The sequence below is a fragment of the Lytechinus pictus genome, chromosome 18 (assembly GCF_037042905.1).
Source record: "Lytechinus pictus isolate F3 Inbred chromosome 18, Lp3.0, whole genome shotgun sequence".
In the NCBI taxonomy this organism is placed as follows: domain Eukaryota; kingdom Metazoa; phylum Echinodermata; class Echinoidea; order Temnopleuroida; family Toxopneustidae; genus Lytechinus; species Lytechinus pictus.
Window position 1 is genome coordinate 18256436 of NC_087262.1, and position 27779 is coordinate 18284214.

The window sequence follows — 27779 nt, forward strand, 5'->3', positions numbered from 1 at the left end:
GATCAAGAGGGGGGGAGGGGGGGCAGTTAGGCCCACTTGACTTGCACAGTGAGTGCAACCACCCTGTCTGAGATCTGTGGTGGGTCGACATATATATGCTACATAGATCTACAACACATTAAAAAAATGTCTTTAATGTATTACTTTTGTAACCTTAAATACTCAGTTCCATTATGATTTGTTAAAATTCATTCATAAAGTTGGTTGGGGATCATTTTTTTTTTCAACAGAGTGCTTAAACAAGCTTCATTTTAGCAAAGCCATATTTTTGTGTGGGCCCTCTATTGGTGGAAAGTAGAGTTGATCTGAAATGGAATACCACAAGCAAGCTCTCTTTTTAATTCAGAAAAAGAATCCATATACCATACGTTAGAGCCAAGTTATATGATGAATAGCTGCAAGGAAAAATGACTTTGTGAAAAAAATTATGCACAAGTGGAAATAAGCCAAAGTTCCAAACATTGCCAACGTTATGTTACCACACAGGGGGTACTAAGGACAAACCTTGTACAGCTAGTGGATGAGTGGTTAGGCCTAGGCCTTTTAAATGTTAAGGCCTAAATGTGATTCCAGTTGAATTCCACTTTCAAGTCTTTATTTGTAGATTTACATGTAGGTCTATCCTTTATTAAATATAAGTGGAGTAAATAGGGGATGGGGATTGTTATACAGTATGTAGGCCTACACTTTCTTTTCAAGTTATATTTAAAACCTTGGGCCAAATGCTAAACAGGTCCAAGCCCAATGCAAGAATGGGCCTGGGATAGCATTTTTTTTTGCAAGGGCACCAACGAACTTTTGCCAAAATCACAAGAAGAATTAGGGGAGTCCTACATTTATCAGAAAAGATATTTAAGAAAATACTATAATCATCATCGATGTTGACATATGATATCTGTGCACAGGTGGAGCAGATACTAATGAATTGTTTACAGAGCAAACAATATACTTCCAAAAATGTTAATTAACAATACCGGTAGTGGTTTGTTCCAACTTCCATCACACCCTGCCCTCTTTTTCTCCCCCTTTCTATCCCTACATTGTAGATCTATTTATATTTTGCCTGTTTCATATGTTGATCCCTCATCTCTTTCTTTTCCTTTTATTCTCCCTCACTCTTTCCCAACCTGTTCTCTCATATACTCTCCATTTCTTCCATTTTCTCTCCATCTTCCTCCCCATCCATTTCTCCTTTATTTTCCCTCCCCCTCCCATCTATTTCCCCTGTTATTCTCCCCTCCCCCTCTTCCCCCCATATTATCTCACTCTCTCTTCCTGTTTGTTGTTTCATTTTATCCCTTTTCCCACTCCCCCTTCTGGCTTTCATTCCATTTTTATTTCACTATTTCACTCCTCCTCTCTCCTCTCTCCCTCCCTTTCCCCATTTCCCCCCTCCTCACTTTAGTAGAACTTCCTGTTCGCCTCTCTCTTCCTCCGTTTTGTTTGTTTCCTTGATTACTTATCTTTTAATTGCATCATTTAAATTTATTAAGTTATGAAAAAAATTGGGAGGAACTTGATGGACTTTGCAACTTTGGGCCTTATCACCTAATCACCTATCATAAAATATATACCATATGAGCAGATAGCAATATTTGGTAGGCCTACTAACAGTATGGTATCTGATAATCCACAAATTACTAACTAGCAAGTGATTGTTGGGTGATTGTATAAATATTTGTTTTATGAGAATACAGGGCAAGTGCATGATATAAAATTTCAATAACCTTCCAATTTCAATTAATTCCATTAAACTAATGCATATTGGTTTGTGAAGCCAGAAAAAAACGGTTGTGATTTAGATTTTGTTCTCCCTGTTGTATCATAAAAAAATGATGGGAGGAGCCACGATTACGTTTTTAAATTTGTTAAAGTAACTCAAAATTGAAATTCTATATAAATTATAAAAAGGCATACTTTATGAACTAGTGACGATGTGACATATATGACAATGGGTAATCTTTTTGTGAATGTGTCTGGCAAGAGGATGGGGGACTTGTGCGATTTGGGACATCAATTTTTAATGTGGGGAGGTTTACAGTTCACCATGTGGTTTGTCCTGAGAAGGCCGGACATCTTTCTCTTATGTTTATCTGTACCACATTCAAAGATATCACAATTAAATGGCATGATGCAGTAGATCACCACCTCCCCTCTTGGTGATCAGGTGGGTGTTTCATAAAGCTGTTGGTAAGATAAGAGCGACTTTAAGAACGACTGGTGATCATTTCTTTTGGTAAATGGTACACCATTGGCGATGGTTTAGCGCGTAAGAAAGGCTCACCAGTCATTCTTAAAGTCTCTCTTAACTTACGAACAGCTTTATGAAACGGCCCCCAGGTTTATAGCTATAAAAATTCACCACCATTGGTGGCGGGGGAGGGGGGTACAGGAAGAGATTGACAGTATAAACAGTGAAAGCAGCATTTTCATAGAGATACTGTATTAAACTAATTGAGGTTATGAGGTTAGGGCCACGGGTGAAAAAAAAAATAAATTAGAGGAGAGTGGAAAATGAGCGAGTGAAGAAAACCACTGCAGTGAACTCACAGCATGGAATATGTAATCGCAGCATTTGTTTATTGTGCAACCATGCATGAAAGTCTTTTGAAAACAGGCATTTTAAAATCCTGACATTGGCCTTTATTTCATTGTAGGAAGAGACCCCAGGGTGAGTGCATACATCATGTACACGCCCACCAAGCTTGTTATGATATGAGCTGATTATGATCTTTGCCATTCTTGTGCATTGAACTATCAATCTAGAGTAGTCTCACCTCTTTTTAAAAAGTTCAGACTTTTTCTTAAACTCAACTGATTTTTATGATTTGCTTTGTCTGTTCAGTGATGCAATGTCATGTAGTTTTGGATAATCACATATTTTTGTTGTTGAGATTTTTGGGGAAAAAGCTTTCATCCAGTCATGGAGATGAGCCAGCCATGGTATATTCTTGCATGACCGGTATTGGGTCTGAACTGTGAGACTAGATGAATGCGGTAAGAGGGGATGCCCCTAAATTATGTGCTTACATGCACGCCAGGGAATTATGCTGAGCACAGGCACTACGTGTGCCTGCCATAAATGCTGTGCTGATCGTATCAGTGTTCATTCTGGTGCTTACTTCCTTGCCACATGGTTGCTAGTGTTGATACCTACTCATCTATTCTATGTGATTGCTCTTGCTCAGCCTGTCAGCTTAATTGGAATTCACATTGTCGTAAGTGCAGCTATGATGTTCATAAATAGTGTTATAATTATTGAGAGAGAAAGAGTAATGGAAAGATCGAGGCAAGAAGCCCACTTTGATTTTACAGAGCTATACTCTGCTAATGATAGGTAGTTCTGTGATTGACCTTGTGTGTGATTTGCTTTTGGTGACTTTGAAGGTACATAAAGTATGCCTACACAGTGCAACAAGTTTTTGTCAGTGATATATGCCACTATGTGACAAAAACCTATTTGGTGTGATAGTTCACAGTGATAGTACACAGTGATAGTACACAGTGATAGTACACAGAGCAATGCAGTGTTATGTAAGATAGTAGACACAAGACAGTGCAAAATTTTTCAATTTCATGCATGAGTAATTATTAACTTGAAACTGTAGGGCAAACAGAATGAGAGGTCAACGAAATATTATTTGTGAGTGACGGGCAAATTTACAATATCTTTTATATCAACCTCTTGGTCAGTGCTTGATTCTCTGTTTGCCCTAGATATGTGAAATAAAGAGGTAAATATGTATTTGAAATTTACTGTATTAATTGTGTATATATATATTGAGAGCTGTTCAGTAGTGAATCTACTCATTGAGGAGGTTGTCTTGAAGAGAAAAAGCAATACTGAAATCAAAGTATTTCAGTTGAAGTTTGTAATATTTGTTATTGTAAAATTAGTGCACTTTGAAGATTGCCAGACTTAGCAACAATATGGCGAGGCAAAAAATAACCAAAATATGTTGGGGTTTTCGGGGGGGGGGGGGGGAGGTGACGGTGTTCAAAAGCTTGATACTCAAAACCTCGATGGTATTCAACTGAAATCAATTTTCCAGAGGAGAGGTATTTATTACTGTAAATTTCAATCAATCAGATATTAGAGGATCTATACTGACATTGTCTGCTTCCCCTCATTCACTACATTGTCAACAATCCCGTTTTCCGCTTCTCATGAATCCTACTCTGATTCCACATTTTCTTTTGATCTACTGAAATTTTTTTGCTTCCTATCTGATACATTCGTTGAGCATTAACTATTTTTGTATACATTAATTATCTTATTATTTCATTTTTTTCATCATGTAGATTTCCCTTTACGCTTTATTTCCCTGATAAGAATGCTTGTTTAATAAATGTTGGTTACTGTCATTGTATTTGTACAGCATTTATATTATTTAAAAAGTCTAACAATTTTCAAAATGTAATCACTAAGAAAATTATTGGGGGATTTCAAATATTTGCAATTTTGGGAAAAAATTAGGATGTAATTACATGTCTGCAATGTCCTCTAGGCCTAGTAGTGTCTTAAAGGACAAGTCCACCCCAACAAAAAGTTGATTTGAATAAAAAGAGAAAAATCCAACAAGCATAACACTAGGCGTGAAACCGCCTCGATCACAAGAATCCCCGTTAAATTACGAGAACATTTTTAGGCAAAAAAATACCCATTAATTATTCCTGCATTCACATCACCCCGAAACATACCCTTCGGGATAAATTCCTGAAGTTGGGAGCATGCGCAGTATGGTCTAATAAGCAGGCAAGACGCGAGATTCAAAACCACTAGCCCAGCAGCCACCCACGGCGCCCACGCCCAACGACACGCTGGGCAAAAAGTTCCCGTAAATTGCTTTCACATTGCCAAAATACCTGCGACCTTGGAAAATCCCCGCGAAAGTTCTCGTAATTTCGCAAAGTACCTACTATTTAGCGGGTATTTTCTTTCGGGGAAATTACGCGTACCGTAGTTTGCTTTCACATTACCAAAATACCTGGTATTTTCTGATCGGGGTAAATTCCCCGATCAATTTCCCGATCAGAGAATACCTGGAACTGACGAACTTCGAGGCGGTCTGAAACCACCTACTGAAAATTTCATCAAAATCGGATGTAAAATAAGAAAGTTATGACATTTCAAAGTTTTGCTTAATTTCACAAAACAGTTATATGCACATCCTGGCTGGTATGCAAATGAGGAGACTGATAACGTCATCCACTCACTATTTCCTTTGTATTTTTTTATATGAAATATTATAATCTTCTCTTCATTGTCAAGTGATACAACGATTAATTCCTCCCTGAACATGTGGAATTAGCATTGTTTAATACTATATGTTTCAGTCAAGTTGGTCCTTATTGTCAAATCTATAAAAAATGAAATATTGTATAATTCGAACAATAAAAAACAAAAGAAATGTTGAGTGATGGACATCATCAACTGACTCACCTAGTTGTGCATATCACTGTTTTGTGAAAAATAAGCGAAGCTTTAAAATGCAATAACTTTTTTATTTTACCTCCGATTTTGATGAAATTTTCAGCACTATGTTAGTTTGATTTTTCTCTATTTATTCAAGTCAGCATTTTCCTGGGGTGAACTTGACCTCTAAGAGTATATTTGGAATCAAATGCATACTACGCTTCCTTTTAATAAAAAGCTGTGTGCACCGGAATTGGTAGACTAGCTTAGCCGGGGTAATTAATATACATTAAATGTAGGAGCGCCTTGAGCACCTAGCAAGGTGTGCTATACAAATCCTATATTTATTATTATTACTTATTGAAGGTAATATTCCACTTTTAATGCTTTTGTTGAAACAGCAGGGCTTGAATTAACCCAAGGCCATGATCTCCCAACACCCTAAAAAATGGCCTTGATGCCCTTCCAAATGTGTGTGTTTTGGCCGTATTTTAAATGGCTATATTGTCAATCCTAAACAGTTATGATATTCCAATTGTCAATACTACAACAAAAGTACCTACATTGGTTAAGGGATCCCCCTCCCGCGCCCTCACCCGTTCGGTCGCTTCGGTTTCTCGCCGAGGATCTTATACTGTCACACAATTAGGCTCCCATTATGATTTTGCCCCCCATCTAAACAAAACTAAGTAATAAAAGAATAAAAGTATTCCAGCGCACCTGCGTAGTACCTTGTCAGGAATTATACATCAACCCTCAACAATACGGCCAAAACAGGAGCCTTTTTTTTTACTGGCCTTGGATACCCCCTAAAGTGAGCACCGCTGTCCCTTTTTTTAAGTGCCCATTAAAATGTGGCTTCGCTCCTTTATATTCTTCATTTGAGCCATGAAACAGTAGCTCTAAAGCACTGTTCAGATGTAATTTGTTAGGGGCTATTCAATACTCTTGTACTTTGGAATGGCATTACATCATTGTAAGGGGATTCCCATTCTGATATTACAACATACCATACAAAACTGTTACCTGCTGTATTGTGCGACTATTGAGACTAAAGTTTGCCTTCTGCAAGCCATGTTAACTTTATTAAAAGGGGAAGCCATTCCAACAAAAAGTTTATCTCAATCAAAAGACCAAAATTATACAAAGACTACAAAAATTTAAATTTCCTCAAAATCAGATGTTAAATATTAGGAAGTTATGATATTTCAGTTTTGCTTTTATTTCATAAAACTACTAACTTTCATCCATGTTTGTATGCAGTTGAGAGAGCCAGTGACTGTACTGTATTTTTTTCCTCATCATTCTCTTTGAATATATGTAGGATTGCCCATGTGACCACCACTTGTAAAGATGCTTCCTGAATGTCAAATTTGAAGAAAAAAAATATATATTTTTTATATTTAATATTACTGACAAGAAAGAGTGAGTGTGTTAGCAACTCATTCATTTGCCTATCATCAGTGATATTACTGGTTTATGAAAATAAGAAACGTTTAAAATGTCATCTTTCTTTTCTTTTACAGCCAAATTTGATTGAATTTTAAATGTTATGTAATGTCTTTAATATTTAAACTCACTTTTTGGTCGATGGAATTATTTTTTAAGAGGCTGAAATGACCATGGAAACTGGAATACAATATTGATTTCACATTTTAGGTCTAATTTTTAGAAGTTTCATTTTACAACTTACCTAATGTATGCAATTGATTACCCATTGACCTTGCATAGTGATGATATGTCTATTTGATAAACTTAATTTTACGTGATAAACTGTTTTCAGTGCCCAAATTAGGAATCCAAAGGGGCAAACCCACTATTTGAACCTGAATGAACTTTGGCAGAGACCTAGTGATCACTTTTCCTGTTGGGTCTGTTTTTAGTCTGTTGGTCTGTTCAACTTGCTCTCATTTCTTTTTTTCTGCATCAATTATGTTCATACTTGGTACACATGATTATTTGGTAATACCATGTGCAAGCCCATGAGAATGATGGGGTCAAAGGTCATTTAGGGGTCAAAAGGTCAAATAATATGAGGTCATGTTATCCTTTTTTTTTTAGTTTTTGTTCAACTTGCTCTCATTTCTTTATTTTTTAATCAATTTTTATCACACTTGGTTCAAACATGGAGGTAGAAAGGAAATACTTTCCTGGTTCAAACCATCCTTGGGTAATACCTGTGTATTGTTGAGGATGATTGGGTCAAAGGTCATCTAGGGGTCAAAATATCAAGTTTTTGTTCAGCTTGCTCTCATTTCTTATATTTCTGCATCCATTATGCTTACACTTGGTATGTATTTCCTTCGGTAATACCACATAGGGGTCTATGAGGATGATGGGACAAAGGTCATCTAGGGGTCATAAGGTCAAATGATAAGAGGTCATGTCCATCCTTTTTTTTTAACTTGTTCTTTATTTCTTTATTTCCTCTTCAATTTTTATCACACTTGGTTCAAATGATCATTTGGTATACCAAGTGTGTTGTTGAGGATGATGGGATCAGAGGTCATCTAAGGGACAAAAGATCAAGTTTTTGTTCAAACTGTTCAAATTTCTTTATTTCTGCATCAGTTATGTTCAGACTTGGCACAAATGATCCTTGGGTAATACCACATGTGTGTTCATGAGGATGATGGGGTCAAGGGTCATCTAGGGGTCAAAAGACCATATTGCATAATTTATTGATCGCGAAATCAAATCAGAGACTCATAGTTCATGAACCACCTTGATTGAAAAAAAAAGGAATGTGGTGCTGACTTTAGGGGCATCCCGAGACCAAAGGCATCAACAATACAGTAATCTGATGACACATGCACTGGATTACCACAGGGCACCAAGGCCACAGGGGGAAAAAGGCACTTCTTTTGGCCTTTTAATAATTTGACATGTATTTGAAGGGTATCACAGCCATTTCTGAGAGCATCGGGAGTCCATGGCCTTGGATGGCCTTGCATTCATTGTACATGTATATGAATGCAAGTTGCCACTGATGTATAATTATTGAAGTGAGATCGGATGTGCTTTACCAAAGAGCTAATTTTACAAATTTAATGTTCAAGTTTTATAGGCCTATATATATTTCATTGATGATTCATCAATACCCTATTTGTACATAATTTTCAAACGGGAATAACTTGCAGTTCCTACATGAGGTTTCAACATGCTGTGTGCGTAAATTCAATTTTAATGTTTCATGCATGTCTGCTTGTACACTACAGTGCTTCATAAAGAGTTACATACTTTAAGCTCGTAGTTTCACTTTGCACAGAGAAATACATATCCATGCATTCCACGGAACAATGATTTCATACTGCACTTGATGTTAGTGTATTTGTGAAAACTAAATAAATGTAGATCTATTCATGATCTATTGCAGAATACTACAATAGTGTGCAACTGGTGTGGCCTTTGGCTTTCAGTGGAGTTGTTAGGTGCTGTGAGGAATTAAAAGACTTTGGAACCTGCATGGCTTCGGAAAGTAAGCCCATCTGCAGAGAAGCAAACTAGAAAGCTCACACAAATATACTTTATGTTGCAGCTAAAAAAAGACTTTTTCCAACTCTATTTTCTTATGTCTTTGGTTGAACTTGATACAGACGTATGGCATAGTCTTTGGCATTACCAAATCTTCAACCTGATTTATGCAATATATTGTGCCAAACTGCATTCCAGACCTACATGTACATGAAGTATGTATTAGACATAAAAAGAATATTATTCTATTTAAAAAAAACTCCATTTAAAAAATCTGATTTTTCATCTTAAGACATTCTATCGGCCATGGGTAATACAGCATATGTTTTTGCATGGCCAAGCAGGCTTGATGATTTCATTCTAGTTGTAGGCTGCAATTAGTTTCCTGTCACCAATTCCAATGTGTTTTTACTGAATGCTGCCAGTCTTCTGGGATCGCCATATTGTGGGAGTGTCTGCTTGCAAAACTTGCTGTGATTTACCCCCTGCATGATTGGAAAATTCTCAGTTTCAAATCTGTGTTCTTCAATCTGTGTACTCTGTACCTAATAAGTGAGTGATTTATGAAGATGATATGGTGAAAATATCTATATTGGAGTAAAGGGCAAAGATGATGTCTGTTAGCATAGCTTCTTGTAAATACATGCAATCCCGATGGTATTTATAATCATCATTCCCTTTGCTTCAAGATAAAATCTGTACACAGGACTGCAGGTACATGTATCTACTGTAATATTTATCAAAGTTGAAGAGCATGATTATCTGTTTGAATTCTCTCTACAGTTTGATCAATCCTAGCTCTGTTAACAAAAACATTCACTTTCTCAATCATTATTATAATTTCACATTTTTGGGGGTTATATTTTGGTTTGTGTAGGAGTTCTCATTGGTCTAGTTGACCTTTTAAGAACAAGTCCACCCCAGCAAAAAGTTGATTTGAATAAAAAGATAAATATTTAACAAGCATAACACTGAAAACTTCATCAAAATCGGATGTAAAATAAGAAAGTTATGACATTTTAAAGTTTTGCTTAATTTCACGAAACAGTTATACAAACATCCTGGTCGGTATGCAAATGAGGAGACTGATGACGTCATCCACTCACTATTTCTTTTGTATTCTATTACATGAAATATGAAATATTCTAATTTTCTCCTCATTGTCAAGTGAAACAATGCTTGATTCCTCCATGAACAGTTGGAACTAGCATTGCTTAAAACTATATGATTCAGTCGAGTTGGTCCCTATTGTCAGATCTGTAAAAAATGAAATATTGTATAATTCAAACAATAAAAAACAAAAGAAATAGTGAGTGATGGACATCTTTGACCATCTCATTTGCATGTCACTGAGTTGTGCATATCACTGTTTTGTGAAAAATAAGTGAAACTTTAAAATGTCATAAATTTCTTATTTTTCATCCTATTTTTTTTCTTCTCTATTTATTCAAATTAACATTTTTCTGGGGTGGACTTGACCTTTAAAGTCTTCTGTTTGTAGTGTTGTTTGGAAAGAGTTGCCCAATGCCAAAAAATTTGCTTATTATGTTTTCCCAGTTAGCCCAGTTAAGTCGATACTCACCGGAACCAGGAGGTCCCTGTACAAGGTCAATGGCAGTATTGCAGTCAATGGGTTAACCCCTTGCCTACTGGAATCGGGTCAGTCTCTGTAAAAGTCTATGGAAATTACCCGGTACTGAATTCATGTTTTCACCGGGTAAAGAAAATGAATGTCTGTAAGAGAATGATTTTCAGAATCATACCATCCCTTGATATTCTCTTTCTCTTCTTTTTTTTTTTGGGGGGGGGCAGATTGTCTTTTTAAGAGAATTGAATTCTTTGCAAATTGACTGATTTTTACAGAAATATTCAATGAAAAAAAAATAACAACTGCATTGTACAGTACTTCTTAACTTTAGCACCATATTAAAGAATGGAACATTGAGCTTCATCTTAATATGCTATTCATGTATTTACTGAAAAATTGTTGACATTAATTGAATGTATTTTCTCACATTTCATATTGAAACTATTCCTTTCAGTGGACCCCCCTATTTACAGACATTTACATCTCCACTTTTAAAAAAAATGTGTGTAACAAATAATTGTCAATAAAAGTAAATAATGATTCAGGTTTGTATTCATTGTTAAGCTGTTAATTCTCAGTTATGCTAAATTGAATGTAACCTATTATGTAATGATCTTTGTAATACTTTCTGTTAGAAATCAATTTAAATACAAATTTGAATTTGAATGAAATTGATTGAGTTGGGGACAACTTTCCACTGCAGGATGGACTTATAATGAGATAGCAACATACATTCCTTTAAATATTTATTAAAAGCACAAGAATTTTCTTCCTAAGGATCAGACCAAGCTTCAGTATGTAATCATATCTGACTATTAAATTGATTTTCTTTTATGATGCTGGTTAACATTTGATAATCATTCTGGTTCAACTTAAATTTGATTAATTATCTACTTTTTATTTCTTCCCCAGGGTGTGAAATAATGAGGAAGTATGACGGGAACTGGAATTACACTGAGTGAACGTTTTAAAGGACTTAACCCTTGGAAACTGCCCTCACTAGAAAGAGAATTCGAACATCGTTCCACATCAAACCTGTCATTTAATGAAATCTTGAAGTTGAGCTCTCTTGAAATAACTGTCAATGGAGAGAGTAAGAGTGGACATTCAAAGGTGGCAAGTGCTAAGAAATATTCCACTACATCTCTACATAAGTTATTCAGTCAGAAACCAACAAAGAAGGAAGCAAAATTTGAGAAACAGAAGAGCAACTCTAAGGAAACAAGAACTGGTCAAAAGAAGAGAATCGATCAGTCACGTGCAGAGAAAGTAAAGCAAAAGAAATCTGTAGAGAAACCAGGAGGAGCAATTCAACGGAAACCTGGCAATGATAAGACACTCAATGGATCCAAACAAATGAAGAATGAGCCTTCAAAAGGTTTGAGTAATCAACAGCAGAGTGGAGTTACACCAAGTGTTGAAAGACCGAGGGATCCACGCTTATTGTATGGCAAAGGAACGTACAGCGTTCTAGCCAAGAAAGCTGGAGTGGTGTCCCAATCTGTCAAAGCAGGAGATGGAGCAGAAAACTCAGAGAAATCAGGAAGTCCAGCTAAGTCAGGAAATCCAGGCAAATCAGAACAAGCAGACAAACCTGGAAACCATAGGAAACTTGAAAACCAAGACAAAATTAGAAATCCAGTTAAAAAGAAAAAAAGCTTTGAAGACTCGCTTTTGTCTGGTAGTGTTACTGGTTTGGAGGGTGTTGGAAAAAAGTCAGATGGAGATAAGACAATCAAGGTTGTAAAAAGAAACGCAGTCACCAAGGAAATAACTGGGGTCGTGGAGATGACTTTGAAGAAGAAACCTGAGCAGAATACTGACCAGAATAAGCCCCAAGTGAAGGAATATCACTCAAGTCACAATGCTCTTAAGCGAATAGCTGAATCCAAGAAGGCAGAAGAAGTAGCCTCAGCAGTTATTCCTGATGCAGATAAGATACCAATAGTTGTGAAGGGTATCCTCAAGAAGAATAATCCATCTGTTGACTTGGTTGAAACAACTGAACAAAGGTTGAGGAGTACAGGGAATTCTTCAACCAAAGGGTCTGGGTGTGATAGGAATGCAGTGAAAGAGGATCAACCAATACAATCAATAATGAAGCAAAGTGCAACTCCCGAGGTACTTGGAAAAGGCGATGTCAATGGATCCACAAACGTCACCAAGCCTAAACAGGATGTGAAAAACCAAACTATTTCTGTTGCTCCCAACACTCCAAACATTGTACTGAAATTTTCAATCACACCTTCGATTGATAATGGTAAAATTAACTTGACTGTTGTTTCATCTTCTGAAGATGATCAAGAGACACCCAACTCCAAAGAGCAGAAAGAGCAAGTGGACATTCCATTGTCAATAGAAAACAGTTCCAAAGCAGCTACTGCATCTGTAGATGAGCCAAAAGACTTAGGCACATCAGTACCGTGCTCTATAACAGATGAAGAACTGAAGAAGGGATCCCCTATTGAGGTTCGTATTTCTAATGGTGTCAGTGGTCAAACCAAAAGAAGTTGTACCAACATGGGCATTCACAATCAAAGCCCAACCACTGTAGCAAATAATGCCCATACATGCATGAATGGATCAAAGCCACAACAAAGTCCAGTGGCCTCTTCTGGATGTGTTTACACGACAGCAAGAAAAACAGCTCAGGTATCTACTCATCAATCTGTTGTGCAGGTAAACAATCGTCCTCCAGTCCCAATTTCCTATGTGTATGGGACTGTGGTTAGTCCAAGAAAGACAAGACCAGATCAAACTAAGGCAGTTCCAACACCACACCAAAAAGACATTGACCTGGGCGGTCCACAGGTTCCAGCTGCTAGTACTGAGAATATGCCGATAACTGTGTGTATACAGAAAAATATGCAAACTTCAAACAAAGTTATCAAAGCTAAGGAGAGTCCTAGTAAGCCTGTACATCGAACATTAACTGCTATAGCTAGAGCATCAGAACAGGATATTGAAAGTGCCGGTGAAAAGGTAACTGTGACATCCTTTGAAAAGAAAATTACAGAAGGCGATAATCTTGAAGTTGTCGACATGGATATTTCCACACCTGCCCATAATGCACCTAGCAGCAACGAAGGTATCTCAACTGAGACAGAGGTGCCATCTATAAGTATTGGTAAAACCTTGGAACCCCATTCTACTGTGCTGGCCAATGAAGAAACAAATGTCAAGAATGGTATGAAGGAATCCCAAACCACTGAGATACAGGAGAGTAAGGTAATTTGCTCATCAGCTGTGTCTAATATGGAGAGTAGTCTTGAGGTTCAATTGGAACAAGTTTCCAATTGGACAACATACCTGCATGAAGACACCAACAGTCCATTGAAATCAGCTTTTGGTTCCAAGCAGTCATTTAAAGAGGCTCTCTCATCACTCAAAAGCACCATGCAGACCTCAAGCCATAGTAGAGACCTTGATGAAAGCAGTGATGAAGCTACTATCCACAATCAGGCAAAAGAAATTCAAAAGGGTCCATCCTTAAGCATTGAGCAACCTACGTTTCAAGTTGGTGTTGCTACTCATGAGAGCCGATTAGCAGAAAAAGTAGTTTCCACTGTTGGCTGCTCAGTGCCAAAGAATATTTCTGAAGTTTCTGGTAATGCAGAAAAGCCAGGATGTACACTGCCACTACCTTGCTTAGATGTACCCACAGCTGTACCTTGCCCCAATCGCGCAGATGAGAATGTCTCTGTCCAGAACACCTCAAAAATGGAAATAACCAACGCGTCAAATGTTGAAAGTGAAAAAGGAAATGTCACATGTGTACAGACAAACCCACAAGAAGCAGTTTCTGATGAAAGAAATACTCTTCCTCTCCCTAAAAGCATCAAGTTAGCCAAGTCTGGAAATGGTGATAAACTTGAACCTCAAGAAAAGATAAGTGCTATGTTCAAGGATAATGTGGTTGATATTTGTGAAATCCCCAGGGTGGATGTCATAAACAAGGCCATCTTTGAAGAAGCATTGAAACAATCCAAATCACCAGGTACACCCGTAGAAGATGAGTATTCAGACCAAGGCCCCTTTGAAACACAAAGCACCACCAAGATATTCACCTCGTCAGATATTGAAGGTCACATGTCCAAGAGATTCTTGGAAGAAAACAACAACTATCATGTCAACAGAAACCATTTGCATTATGGCATGAAAGAGGCAAGGAACGGGGATCAATCAGCCTTTCAACAGAGCTTAAACAGAGGCAACAATAGATACCCTGATAGCCCAAGAAATGGCCCAAAACCTGTCTACATGAGAGAACTCAGTAATGTCAGTGATATCAGTATGGGAGATGAGTTTGACAATGTAGGAGATGATTACAACCAAGAAGCAGTGGAACCATTGCTTGTAAGAGGATCTACAGCAAGAGACATCAGAAGAACAGATCACACAGAGTACCCAAGAAATAATCCAAGGATATCGAGGAGGGATTCGTATGAACAGGATGGGGATTATGCACACAGGAGTATGACTACTCATTCACGGGAAGAAACGCGTCCTCACTACTCAAATTCTCCTCCTGGAATGGAACAAAATGCTAACAATGAAAGAGTTGAAGCATATCCACAACTGTCACAGGAAGTACGCAGATATGAAGGTCCAAGAAGATCTCCCAATGAGAAGGGAAAGGATTGCTCCTATTCCTTCCCAACAGAAAGGGGTCAGATATATGAAGATCCAGATAGACCAACCCATGTGTATAGAGAGGAGAGTTCCAACTCAAATATGTATACAAAAAGTGATGGCGAGCGTTCCAGGAGAAATTCTGGAGGATATTTCCAAGGAACTGGAAATCACCCAATGGTAAATGAACAAATGACAGCTGTTCAGGCACTGCAGCTTCAAATAAATGCTGCTGTTAATCCAGCTCACAGAGCAGCTCTTGTATTGGCATTGCAAGCTATCACAGGACCTCAAGTGCAGTCATCTGCTGGAGAAGTGCCTCCGCATGCCAAGGTATCTACGATTCGAGACAGACAGTCAGATTACAAAGAAGTGTCGGATGAAGGATCATCAAATCGCTTTCATAATGATAATGCCTACAAAGATCCTGGCAACAGGAAGGTTGAATTCACAGTTGTTTTGAGAGATGATGATGAAAAATTATTGCGGAAAGATGGTACCAAGAAATCAAGGACAGGAGACACTAGCAAGGGCCTAAGGCCCTCTTATGATGATCAGAAGAGGATCACTGAGTCCTCTATGAAGCGTGAACAGGATTCCCATTACCATCGAGCTGTTGAGCTCAGTAGTGATCCTCATGAAAATCCAAGCCAAGATGCTTTTCAGAAAGACAGAAAGATTTATCATCAAGTATCACCTCTTGACTATCAAAAAGGCCGTTCTTGTAGTACTTCATCTGAACGGGCTAATGACAGGCATTCATCCAGCAGAGAAAGACATGCAAAGGCATCACCGGAAGGAAAAGAGAAGAAAGACAAGAAGTCTGTAAACAAGAAATCAAAGAAAAAGGCAAAAGACTTTCACGGGCGTCCACTTATCAAAGATAGGACAAATAAAACTGATCCTCATTCTATTCCGCTTGAGAACGAGGACACTGTACACCAAAGGATTGATCCACGGAGAAGTGTGACTCCAGATCCCGAGTGTGGGCGTAAGGAACTCAGGCGATTAAAGTGGCCTCGAAGCAAAGTAAAAAAGCACAAGCAAAAAGACAAAGACAATGCAACTCGATCTAAACCAAATGGGAGTTTATCTGGTTCAAGGAAGCTGAAAAGTAAGAAAGAAGAAACGTTTGAAGGAATATCTAAAAGGTTACCTCAGAATGAGAAACTAGTTAAAGAAAGTGTTGCAGAGAGAGGTATAAATACTGAAGCAGTTGGCAAAAAAGATGAACAAACATCTGATGGGAAGTTTCAGAGGCAACACAAGGAGGCTTTCAGTGAGGTGTCAGATAAACCAGGTCAAAATACAATTGAAAACTTTGTAAATGAAGCAAGGCTTGATTTTAACAAGAATGATGTTGAAAGCGAAGAAGAAAATTATCACAGTTCAGGGGAAATACATGGCCACTGTAAAACAAACAGAGTTCGAAGTAAAATTACAAAGTGCAGTCCAGTGGGTACTACTTCAGTAGATCATTCGAACACTAGGAGAGGAAGTGAAGATGAGAGGATAGATACCCCAAGAGAATCTTTCACTCCTGAAAGCAGTCATTCAGGCGGGAAGAAGAAAAGGAAAAGTCCAGATTCAAAGCAGTATGATTACGATGACAGACATGAATCTCGTAAACACTCTCCTCAGAAGAGAAAGCTAAGTGATAGGACACCTGAGAGGCACAAGAAATGCAGACACACTGGACATGACAAGGAGAAACCAAGACACAAAAGGAAATATTCTTCAGATTCAGAAAGTGATATTGACAGTGACAGGGAGCGTGTTCATGAAGCAAGAAGCAAATTGAAGCGATACGGACACTTCTCTCGATTTTCAAAAGCTTCTGACTGGAGATCAATAAGGAGTGGGCCTCTAAGACCCAGGTCTAGCATTCGATCTCGTACCCCATTCCAGAGATTTGATTACAGGAAATATATATACCCAGGGAACTTAGGAAAGCCTTATGGAAACCAAAGAATCATCAGTACTTACAGAGGAAGAGGAAGGGGGTTCTTACATGGCCGTACACCTGTCTTTACTCCGTGGAGGGAAAGGGGCCGCTATGTCATTGACATTACAAAAGAAGTGAAGAACACTCCTACCATGTCTATGACAGAACTTGGTTATAAGGATATTACTCCCTGGCAAGATATCCATGTTGACCTGTCAGAGATTAAAGCAAAAATGCTTGCTGTGGAAAAGAGCTCAAGAGAGGTTAGGAAAGCATCATCCCAATTACAGGTTGCTCCTTTATTGAAGCTCCAGATGGCAGCATATGATGCTTTAGAGTGCATTATGACACAAGTGAGTAGTAGGATCTCATATGACAGACGTGAGATGTACCTGCATAGGAGGAAGTATGAGATCTTGATGGCAGACATCCGAGTTCATGCAGAAGCCCTTGGGAAGTTGATACCACCTGAACAGGAGGAGGCAATGATGGCCGAGTTTGTCCCCAATATAACCGGTATTCCTAGAATTACTCCAGCAATTGAATTGAAGGTTATGAATTGGTTGTCTTTGATGAAGAACTCAGGAATGCTGATGGCTGTTAGAGAACTGATCAAGAAAAAAATTAGGAGTCTTCAAGACAGAGTTGATGCAATGACAGCTTTGGAAAGGAGACAGTCAAGAAGGCTAGACGAGCGCATCAATAGAATTACCCCAAGAAGTAGGCAGTGGTCAGGAAGTGACATTTCACCAGACACCACCAGGCCTGAAGGTGAAGATCACAAAGATGCAGAACAAAGAATTCAGAATGCAGAGACTTCACCTGAAGTTCTATCATGTCCAGAGTTTGGCCCTAGCACCCCTGTAACCGAGGTTCAGAGTATGCCTGAAGCATTTTCAGAGATCCGTTTGCCTACACACTATCTTGTGGCCTATCATGATAACCTTCCTGAACCTAGTCCATCTTCAGCCTTCAGAAATCCGCCAGAACCAGTCAGAAGGCTTATCAGTTCTCATGAAGAAAACCAAGAACTTGTAGATATTCCATTTTATTGTGATGTCAATGAAACAAGATCATTCAGCCTTATTGATATTCCACCAAACAGAGACCATAGGCTAGTAGGTGGTGACCAAAATGCTCAACCAAGTCAGGTCCTACCAATTGGTTTCTGTAAGGCAGATAGTGGCTCTGTTAATATGACTGGCACTCCACAGGAAATGCCTCTAGAACATCCACTTGTCTCTGAGGTGTCATGTGACCAAGCCACTCCATCTGGGTTTGTAAATTGCTCTCAACCTGCTACCACACCAACGCACCTATCCCAACCAATGTTCTACATCTCCAGAGTACAGAGATTTGCCTCCAGGACACTGATGTCTCCAGAATCAGGTTCTGATCTACAAACACTTCTCAAGAGTGAAGCGGAAAAGAACTCGAAACGAAATAAAGTACAACGCACACCATCATCTTCAGATGAGCAGACAAGTCAAGGCGACACTAATGTAGGAAAACCTGAAGTGAAATCTCCCAGGTATTCCAAGAAGCGGCATTTCCTGGCAAAGTTCCAGTCAGAGGGAACAAATAAGAGTCCGAAACCAGAATCCTCAAAGCTGGAACTGTCATCTCCAAGGATGAATAAAAATAACTTGAATAAGATGTACAATGAGTATGAGGAGAGCTGTCTTATTAAGAAAAGTGCCAAAGAGAGTGCCAAAGTTGGGAACCAAGAATCATTACCACCTACATGTACATCTAATGCTGAAAGTCTTCCAAGTAATGTAGGATCATAGAGAGAATCAAGAGACAATATGAGGTAAGCATAGATCAGGGGCCCGTTTCATAAAGGACTTGCAACTGTTGTAACTTTGCCATAATGGCAACTACCATAGTAACAGGCCTCAGCAGCCAATCATAATCAAGGTTTCCATGGTAGCTGCCATAATGGCAAAGTTTCAACAGTTGCAAGTCCTTTATGAAACAGGCCCTTGTGGCCCGTTTCATAAATGTGACCCTGCACCACAAAACCCACAAAAAGTTACTTTTAATATTGATACTTGTTCAAACTAATGGACAAGATGTACCTTATTAGTGTGTGAACTTTGGGGGAAAGCTGATAAATCTTTTTATCAAAATTCTATTGACTTCTTCTTTTGTCTACAATACACAATAGTGGAAGAGTAAGTGCTCTTCAATAGACTAGTAATATTTGATCCCCCTTTTCTCAAAAGTGTTCCATGAAAATTCTCCTCTTACTTGTGTGGGTTAGGATCAATCATTGTGCATGAGTTATATATCATTATAAAGCTTAGAATCTCCTCTACTAAAATTTCATTTTTGGCGACTTTTTGTGGGTTTTGCGGTGCCTGGTCACATATATTTCATACTTGAGATGAGATCGATTGTTAACTCCAATAACTTAACAGGAATCAATAAAGCAATATTACATGAAGAGTATCATGGTTAAAGTGATCATTTCACTTTGTTCTGATTAAAAAAATTCTCCTTTTGGTTCCTGAAAATGGACTAAACATTAGGCTTATAGTGTAAAAATACCATCCCAAAAGTTTCAAAGTATTATATTTACAGGATCAATTTTAAAACCTTGGAGATGTAAACCAAAGTTTGAAATAATTGGGAGTTGGTTTCAATGACTATGTGTATACAGGGAATCTGTGCACCACAACACATTAATTCTAGATGAACACAGCATGACCTACATACAGTGTGTACAAGGTATACACTGAATGTACAGTGCAGCTAATAGTGTATGTATAGGAGATACACACAACAGAAGGCAGTCAAAATAGCCAACAGACTTTTTCAATTGGAGAAAACTGGTCATAAGCTGAACCCGTCTACTAGACGGTTCTCAAAATCAGGCTAATAAATTGCTACTTGTATCTAAATTAGAGTTTTTCATCCTATATTGTGGTCCGTTTCAGGGTTTTCGAGGACAAAGACAGGCACTCATACGCACGTTTCAACTCAGTTTGAGAATTTTTTAAATCAGCTGCTCACAAAGTTAAACGATCCCTTTAAGTTTTTGAAGCTAGAATTTGTTTGTAAAAATAGCCACATTTTTGTGTTGTTGATTCCTCATTTATTTTCATATTTTATTTGTTATATTTGTTTTATTGTATTTGTTATATAGAGTGCTAACAAGAGTGAAACGGAGGGAGAACTTTTCTCAATCTTTCAAAAATTTCACACCTGTTTATTGTTATTTCTTTGCTAAGCTTTTCATTTGCTATTAATAATTATGTTTAATGATGAGCAAAGCAAATGGGATATTAATGAATATGACCTGTATTACTTGAATTTGTGTAGACACATGAGTTCAATTTATTCTCTGTCAGCATATTGACTTTTGTAAATTCTGTCTTGTTTCTCTCCTGATATTCTGTAGATTATTTACCCACAACAACTCAAATGACTCTGAAGAGCTTGTCTTCGATTCCTAGAGGTGGACCTGTATGTAGTCTTTGGCTGCTTCTGGATACTTCAGTAAAAAAAGATGTGAGAATACCCAGAGGTGGCCTGAAACAATATCAAAGAATCTCTCAATCTACATGATCTCTCAGGACAGTGTTAACTTCTGTTGCTACTCGGCACTTGCTCTCCAGCTCTAGAGAGCAAGTCCAAATGCCTCAGGAGTACTTTGTGTAGCAAAGAAGTCTGCGGTATTACCATCTTTGTGGTCTCTCTCTCTCTCTGTTGCATGGGCAGTAGATAGGGAATGAAGGTAAGAACAACCTGTATTGTGGAGGTCTATGCAGGATATTTGTTGTTTTACAGATGAGAATACCGAGCAACAACACGGGTAATGAAATCTTTGTTGATGGAGATGAATTTGGTAAAGCCAGTGTCTTGCTTGCTTTTCTTCAGTGTTGACAGGAGAGAAGGAGAGGGAGGAGACCATCTGTATCATCAATAAAACTCTCCCAACAACTGGCCCTGTAAGGAGTTATCCGACTGTGTTTAGAGACTTGGGAATGTATAAGTGAACATGTAGTATCTGGAAGTCAAAGATGAATTAAAGAACATTGTTGATATAAAGGACAATCAGGAGAACCTGGTGTGACCTTCTGTATCATCAACAACCGGCCCTGTAAGGAGTTATCTGACTGTGTTTAGAGACTTGGGAATGTATAAGTGAACATGTAGTATCTGGAAGTCAAAGATGAATTAAAGAACATTTTTGATATAAAGGACAATCAGGAGTACCTGGTCAGTGGTGTGACCTTCTGTATCATCAACAACCGGCCCTGTAAGGAGTTATCTGACTGTGTTTAGAGACTTGGGAATGTATAAGTGAACATGTAGTAGTATCTGGAAGTCAAAGATATATCAGAATTCTTTGATATGTTGATATACTGTATAAGGACTGTCATGAGAACCTTGTGTGACCTTCAACAAACTATGTCCAGGAATAGAGATCCAAAACGACTGCGCTGAACTTCCTTTATTTCAGGAAACTGCAAAATAAGAAAGGCCTTTTCTATTAAAAAGTCAACCCAAGGAACTGGTACAGTGGTAAATATTTTCAGTTTCATTTTCTATTTGTATAAATGTTTTTATAAAGTCTTTTCATGAAATAATGAACTGCATTTACCATGTTTAGGTAAACAGTATCATTATCTTTAATACCTTGGTCACATTTGTTCTACGGCGGCCGTACGGCGAGTCGAAAACAGCCGTTTTACATTTATTTGTACCAGCTACATATAGATGATTTTAGTAAAAATGAACAAAACGGCTGTTTTCGACTCGCCGTACGGCCGCCGTAGAGCAAATGTGACCATGGTATAATTGTGCTCAATATACATGTAGTTCCATCGTGGCTTTGAGGTTCTATATTATTCATGAGCTATATTTACAACATTATCTGGTTTTCAAGAGCCACTTGAGCTCCTGAAATGATACTTCCTTCCATACTGCTGCATTTTATTGTTAATAAAGCATGCTCCATTGCATGAATTGTATTCTTCCATTCTCTTGGTTTATCATGGAATTTTTCTGAGCTGATATTGATATTGATTGGTCATTTCATTTAGCGATTGATCACTATTTCTTTGTGTTACGGAGCCCAAATCACTCAGTCATTATCTTTTGAATGCATTTTGAATCCACAGTAACATCTGTTTGTATTGACACAAATACACATTGAGTTAATCAGACAAATTCATGTTTCCAATGCTAAAATGAAATTTATTTCATGATACAGTGTTTTCATGGCACCATACAGAACTTAGTATTAATGAATAATGCCATCTCCTCGTACATGTGTGTCATAAGAAAATTTAAAATGAGATGAAATGGATAATTGCCCATTTAAGGTGAATTTGTAAAGAGTATAGGCGGGAAAATATACAGGAAATGGAAAAGGATCATATGGGATTATGGAAAAACAATTGCGGGATATTTAAGTTGGTCTTTATTCCAGGCTACAAGAGGTGTATGATAGAAACTTGTTCATATTGTATAGGTTATTGAATTTTTTTTTTTATTACAAAATTACATATTTTTCATAGTGAGCAAATATGAATATGCTTACATTAGAGGCCAATTTGTATTCTAATAGCCAATTTTCATCTTCCGGGACAATGCTTTATTTTCTGCTAGAAATACAAAGATATTTTGTGGGTGAACTTCCCCTTTAGGGGATTTCGAAAGGAAGTATTGGGCAGGATATGAAAATAGAGTGTATCATACAATATGGGTTCGATAGTTGGGCAGATTTAGATTGGATTATGTGACGATGTGTATTAAAGTTTCTTGTCTTTTCTGCCACCCCCACCCTAGTCTGCAGGCACAGACCCTTGTTTTTCACAATTCGCATACTGCATAATGCACAGTCTGAAGCAGTGAGACTAGATTCACTATGTACTGTGGATGGCTGTAGACAGAGCCTTTGACGTCTAGTCTTTACTCTAGACCTGTTATTGGTTAAAGTGTCAAAAATGAGTCTGCTTGCAGACTACCCCCACTTTCTCCTCTCTCTCTATTTTTTGTTACTGTCTGACTATCTTCCCCCACCCCTCCTATTGTTTTCTATCCATTTTCCTCTGTTTCTCTGTGTTTGTCTCTGTCTATCCCCCCCCCTCTCAATCTGTCATTTAAAAAAAAAAAAATTATTTTCAGTCTTCAGATTCTCCCTTTTTTGCTTATGAAAATGAAGCCTTGTAATAGACGAGTTCGACGTTACTTCATGGACAATTTTGGTCAAATGGCCTTTTATTTCTTTCATTATGATAGGCAGATTTCAAAGCAAGAATTTATGTACATGCCTTACATAGCAGGATGAAGAAATTGAATAGAACAGGTGACTAGAGTAGCACACCAATGAACACTCTTTTAAAGGTATTTGTTGCATAAAAAATTTCTACTTTGAATGCATATTATTATAGCATGTTCTACAATGTACTTGGCAAACTGTGAATTCCCAGTCGTTCGAGGACGCATGGTTGTTTTTTGTGGATGTAAATGAAAAACACAATTCAAAAGAATATATGAATAATCAAGACATCAAAGTTGGTGCTTATCTCTTTAGTACCAATGACCCTCCTCTGATCATGCGCAGAGTGGAACTACATGTACAAACTGGCTTATTGATCATACTGTATTTTTATATCACTTCACATAAATTTCTTCATTAACATACCCTAGATGTATCTATAGCAAAGCTCTTAGAACCAAGGCCTTTATCAGTTAATTATTGTTCAGTTTCTTACTTTTACTACAAATTCTTGATGAAATTGATTATAGTGATTTGATGACATTTGTATTTGTTCACTTAGCGATGGAATCAATTCTATTATGAACAAGATATTACTTAATTAGGCATATTACATATCATTATGAATATGCAGAACTGTATCATTATTTGCTATAAAAAGTTGGCTGTATTATTAATAGGTACTTTTTGAATGGATAAGAAGCTGTGATGACTAGTTGCAAAAATAGGGGGGATACATTAAGCAGACGCTGTAGTTGAGCTTTCCTTTCCATTCAGCTTCAACTATCATGCAAATGACAGACAAAGAAATAAGCTCCATGCTGTATTTCCCTATGCACCAGCGATTATGAAACTGAAAGTTGGTTGTTGTTGCCTAAAACTGATGAGTGGAATTCCCCCAAAATACATTACTTTGAAAATTTCTGTCTCTTCCATATTATAGTTTTAAAGGCTTGCTAATATGCTACATTACTTGAAAATAGTTTCAATTTCAGTACACTTGTTTTCATATTCTCTTTTATTCATTTTTTTTTTGTGTCGAAAAGGTATTTTCATACGATACTTGGCAGCACTCTGAAGTTGATTCAAGGGGAATTTTTCTATATCTTATGTACATTTGAATGAATGATGGTACAATGAAGCAAGAAAAAGAGTGAAAATGTAACAAAATGGGATTAAAAATAATGGAATAATGAAATTCTGAAGTTAGTATTGCTGTCTTTTTTTTTTGTATTTGAAGTCTGAAATTTGCATGCAAATATGCTGAAAATTAAGGGTTCCCGTTCTTGTATCAAATTATCAATATTAACAGTACTCGATGATTCGTCTTCATCCAAACCATGTTTTCCTTGTTAATAACTTGGAACAGTAATTTGAAATATTTATAATATTATATGATCTAGTACAAATCAATTATGAATAAATGACATCATCCACTCTTATTTTCTCAATTTTGGAAATAAATGTTTTTACATATACAATCAATGTATATTTATCGATTTTCGTCGTATTAAAAAAAAATCACTCTTTTCTATGTTGAAATTCGCTTTTTCTTGATAAAAAAAACAGAATTCCAAATGGAGTATCCCTCTATTTTCATTTTTTTTTTACTTTAAAAAATAAAAAAGGGAAAACTGATACAGCAACAACCTTAGGATGAACTATCTTTGCAATTTAGATAATTTTGCAGTTGAAACAAAGATGCTCCAAGTCATAGTGCTTGCATGTATCAGCTCCAGAGATAAAGCTCTTCATACATCCCTGAAAGATTAATGAGAAATTTCAGTATCATTGATCGTGCATGCATCACGAAGTTGCATACGAGAACCATCAGAACATTTTTTGTTTTATCACTCAACACGCAATGTGGTATTTATTACCCTCTAAATAGGTACAGTTTTCCTTTTTACTAGCACAGTGCCGTCTCCACCAAGGTGTTAAATGGATTCCCGGGCGGTAGGATGTGAAAGCCTATGTAGTATGCCAAGCAATTGGGTCTTAGAACTCTTGTTGGAATGCTCCCCAGGGAGTGGAGAAAGGCATACTTTGTGTGCGGGCATGCCAGGATCCTATGACCGTGGTAAAAACAATTGCAACGTAAAGCGCTTAGAAACAGACTGTAATAAATGTTACTATTATTATTATAATTTGTGATGCAGTATATAGCAATGAGTCCTGTAGAATAGTGGCCTTGACCTTAAAGTACAAACATACTGCCACTTGCCAAACACCTAATATAAATTCACAGCCTTGACATATGATTAATGCAGAGCTATACCATTAGGAGTCAAGAGATCGTGCCATGAGCAAGTTTTCGTTGAAAGGAAAGCAAAGCACGCTCCTCGTCAGATGCAGTTTGATAATTCATTAGCGTTTAGCTATAAATGCTGCAACAAGCTGTGTCAAAAACATAATTTATCTTCTATTCATCCGCCCCTGATAAATTTTATGGATTAGAAGTAAGAGTTGTATTCTGTTAATGTGATTGGTAATTGAAAATTTATAGTCTTCCTATATAACCATCAATATTGTTCATATCAGGATAAGGCTGGCAATTGATTTTGACGTCGGTAAGTCAGGAAATCAATAGCCTGTTTAGCACATGTGATACTGCTGTAAAGTTCAAAGTGGGATTTGGTTTGCAATGTGATGAATAGTCATTGAAATCTGCTGGTTGTATTATCCATGAAAGTGAATTGAAAGAAATATATTTGTATTTATTACATATGTATGTCTTCCGTTATGTTTTTATATCTTTGCACAAACTGTATGATTCAACTAAAATCTGTCTGTTTTTGTCTCTAAGTCTGATATATACCGGTATATTACTATACATAATAGTATATACTATATATATATACATATATCTCCCTGGTCCTGAATTTCTGTTATATAATCCAATCAGTGGGTAAAGTGATCGTGTGGATTTAAAAAGCTAATTAAAAGTCTGACATGAATTGGAGTAAGAATATTATAGATATTTTGAAAAAAGTAGGACATTCTTAAAATTGTAATAATCTCAATTGGTATTTGAATGGGTTGATTGTTAAATGTGGATAACAATTCTTTTCTTTCACTCAATTCTCATGATTATTTTTTTCTTATGTGCACCTTCCATTTGCAGGGAGTTATCCAAATAGATTACATATATGTCATTGTTTGCAACTTTTCTTTGGAAACAAATCATTGTCCAGTTTTTGTTATGGTTGGGCAAATGGTTAATAATGCCTAGTACCTAATCTTCTAAACTTACTTTCTCATATGAAGCAATTACTACTTTCCAAATTTGTTATGATTTTTATCGGATTTTTTAAAACTTTCACAAATATGTTTCTTTGTTTTTAAAAGCCTTTATAAGATCTTTCAAGAAATTAGCAGGATGTTACTTAATGAGGATAGGGGATGCTGAATCCATCTTCTTTCACAACCAAAAATATAAGATTGTTCACAATTTATTTTCTTACCATCAATTTGGATATCTCTGAAGAAGTAAAAACCTTATCTGTAGTAAAAAAAAAAATGAAGTATAGTCATGTACTTCTTGACCCTCTTACCTCTTCCAACTGACAAACATGTATGATATATAAAGTATCATGTATGATATGTATCTTTTTGATATTCATGTCAAATAATTTCCACCTTGTATCACATGCATATCATGTTACTTATGTTTGGTAGTAAAACATCTGAAATTTATAATTTTTGGATGCAATGAAGCCAGGAATTATGACTTCATTTGAGGAATCTCAGGCTTTCAAGTTTTTGCTTTCAAGAAAATGAAGCAAAATTAAATGAAAAAAAGTCTTTCAGTTAAACTGCATGTAAATGTTTTTTATTTTCTGGTGCATCCATTTATGGATATTCGTGAAATGATGTGCTTGAAATCATGTAACCTTTTTTGACAACAAAAACAGCCTATTTTGTTGACATATATAGACTTCTTGGTCCCCCCTAAAAGTGTTTCTTTAGGGAGTTAATCTGAAATTATTTTCAGATTTCAAATTTGAAATGCCAAGTTTGTCATTCTGAGCATTGATAAAAAGGTTTTGCAAATTCATTCAAGTCCTAGTTAAAAGAAGTTTTTCTGAATGCATTTCACAAAAATATGTCAAGATTAATCATTGCCATGCCAGATTCCAATGAAAAAAAAAGAAAGAAAATGATTGTAGTTTCATACAAGATAAGCTTGAAGTTTTACTTCACTCTATAAGAATAAAATGTAAATATTCTGTTTTCTGCCAAAATGTGCCTCATTATGCCATAAAAATACTGAAATTTAGGGAACAAGGTACGCATCTAGATGGAGTCTGTTCTGTAGAAAAGAGGTGCAAGTTTGAGGAATTTTGTTGCATTCTGTTGATTATTTCAGAAAGATCTGTGCCAGTCGATATGTTAACCAATTCAAAGTTACCTTGGTACACATAACCTTGATTTGTAAAACTTGATATGTACAAGTGTTGAAAGAAAATTTATGCAAACCTGTAAAAAT

The 27779-nt window shown here is 36.9% G+C and overlaps 1 protein-coding gene across 2 annotated transcripts; it reads left to right on the forward strand.

Annotated features, from left to right (window-relative positions):
* Positions 1–3026: 3026 nt before the first annotated feature.
* Positions 3027–21681, forward strand: LOC129281824 (uncharacterized). Of its 2 annotated transcripts, XM_064113023.1 has the most exons (4): positions 3053–3218; positions 10448–10549; positions 11391–18868; positions 20462–21681. In XM_064113023.1, exon 3 carries the CDS (start codon positions 11412–11414, stop codon positions 18843–18845), a length of 7434 nt encoding a protein of 2477 aa, XP_063969093.1. In that variant the 5' UTR covers positions 3053–3218; positions 10448–10549; positions 11391–11411; the 3' UTR covers positions 18846–18868; positions 20462–21681. The 2 variants fall into 2 exon arrangements, with proteins under 2 accessions (XP_063969092.1, XP_063969093.1); XM_064113022.1 differs by lacking the exon at positions 10448–10549 and having other exon boundaries at positions 3027–3218.
* The last annotated feature ends 6098 nt before the right edge of the window (positions 21682–27779 follow it).

Excerpts from the sequence above, each read along its gene's own strand:
- LOC129281824 (XM_064113022.1), top strand. The coding sequence starts at position 11,412 with ATGACGGGAACTGGAATTACACTGAGTGAACGTTTTAAAGGACTTAAC.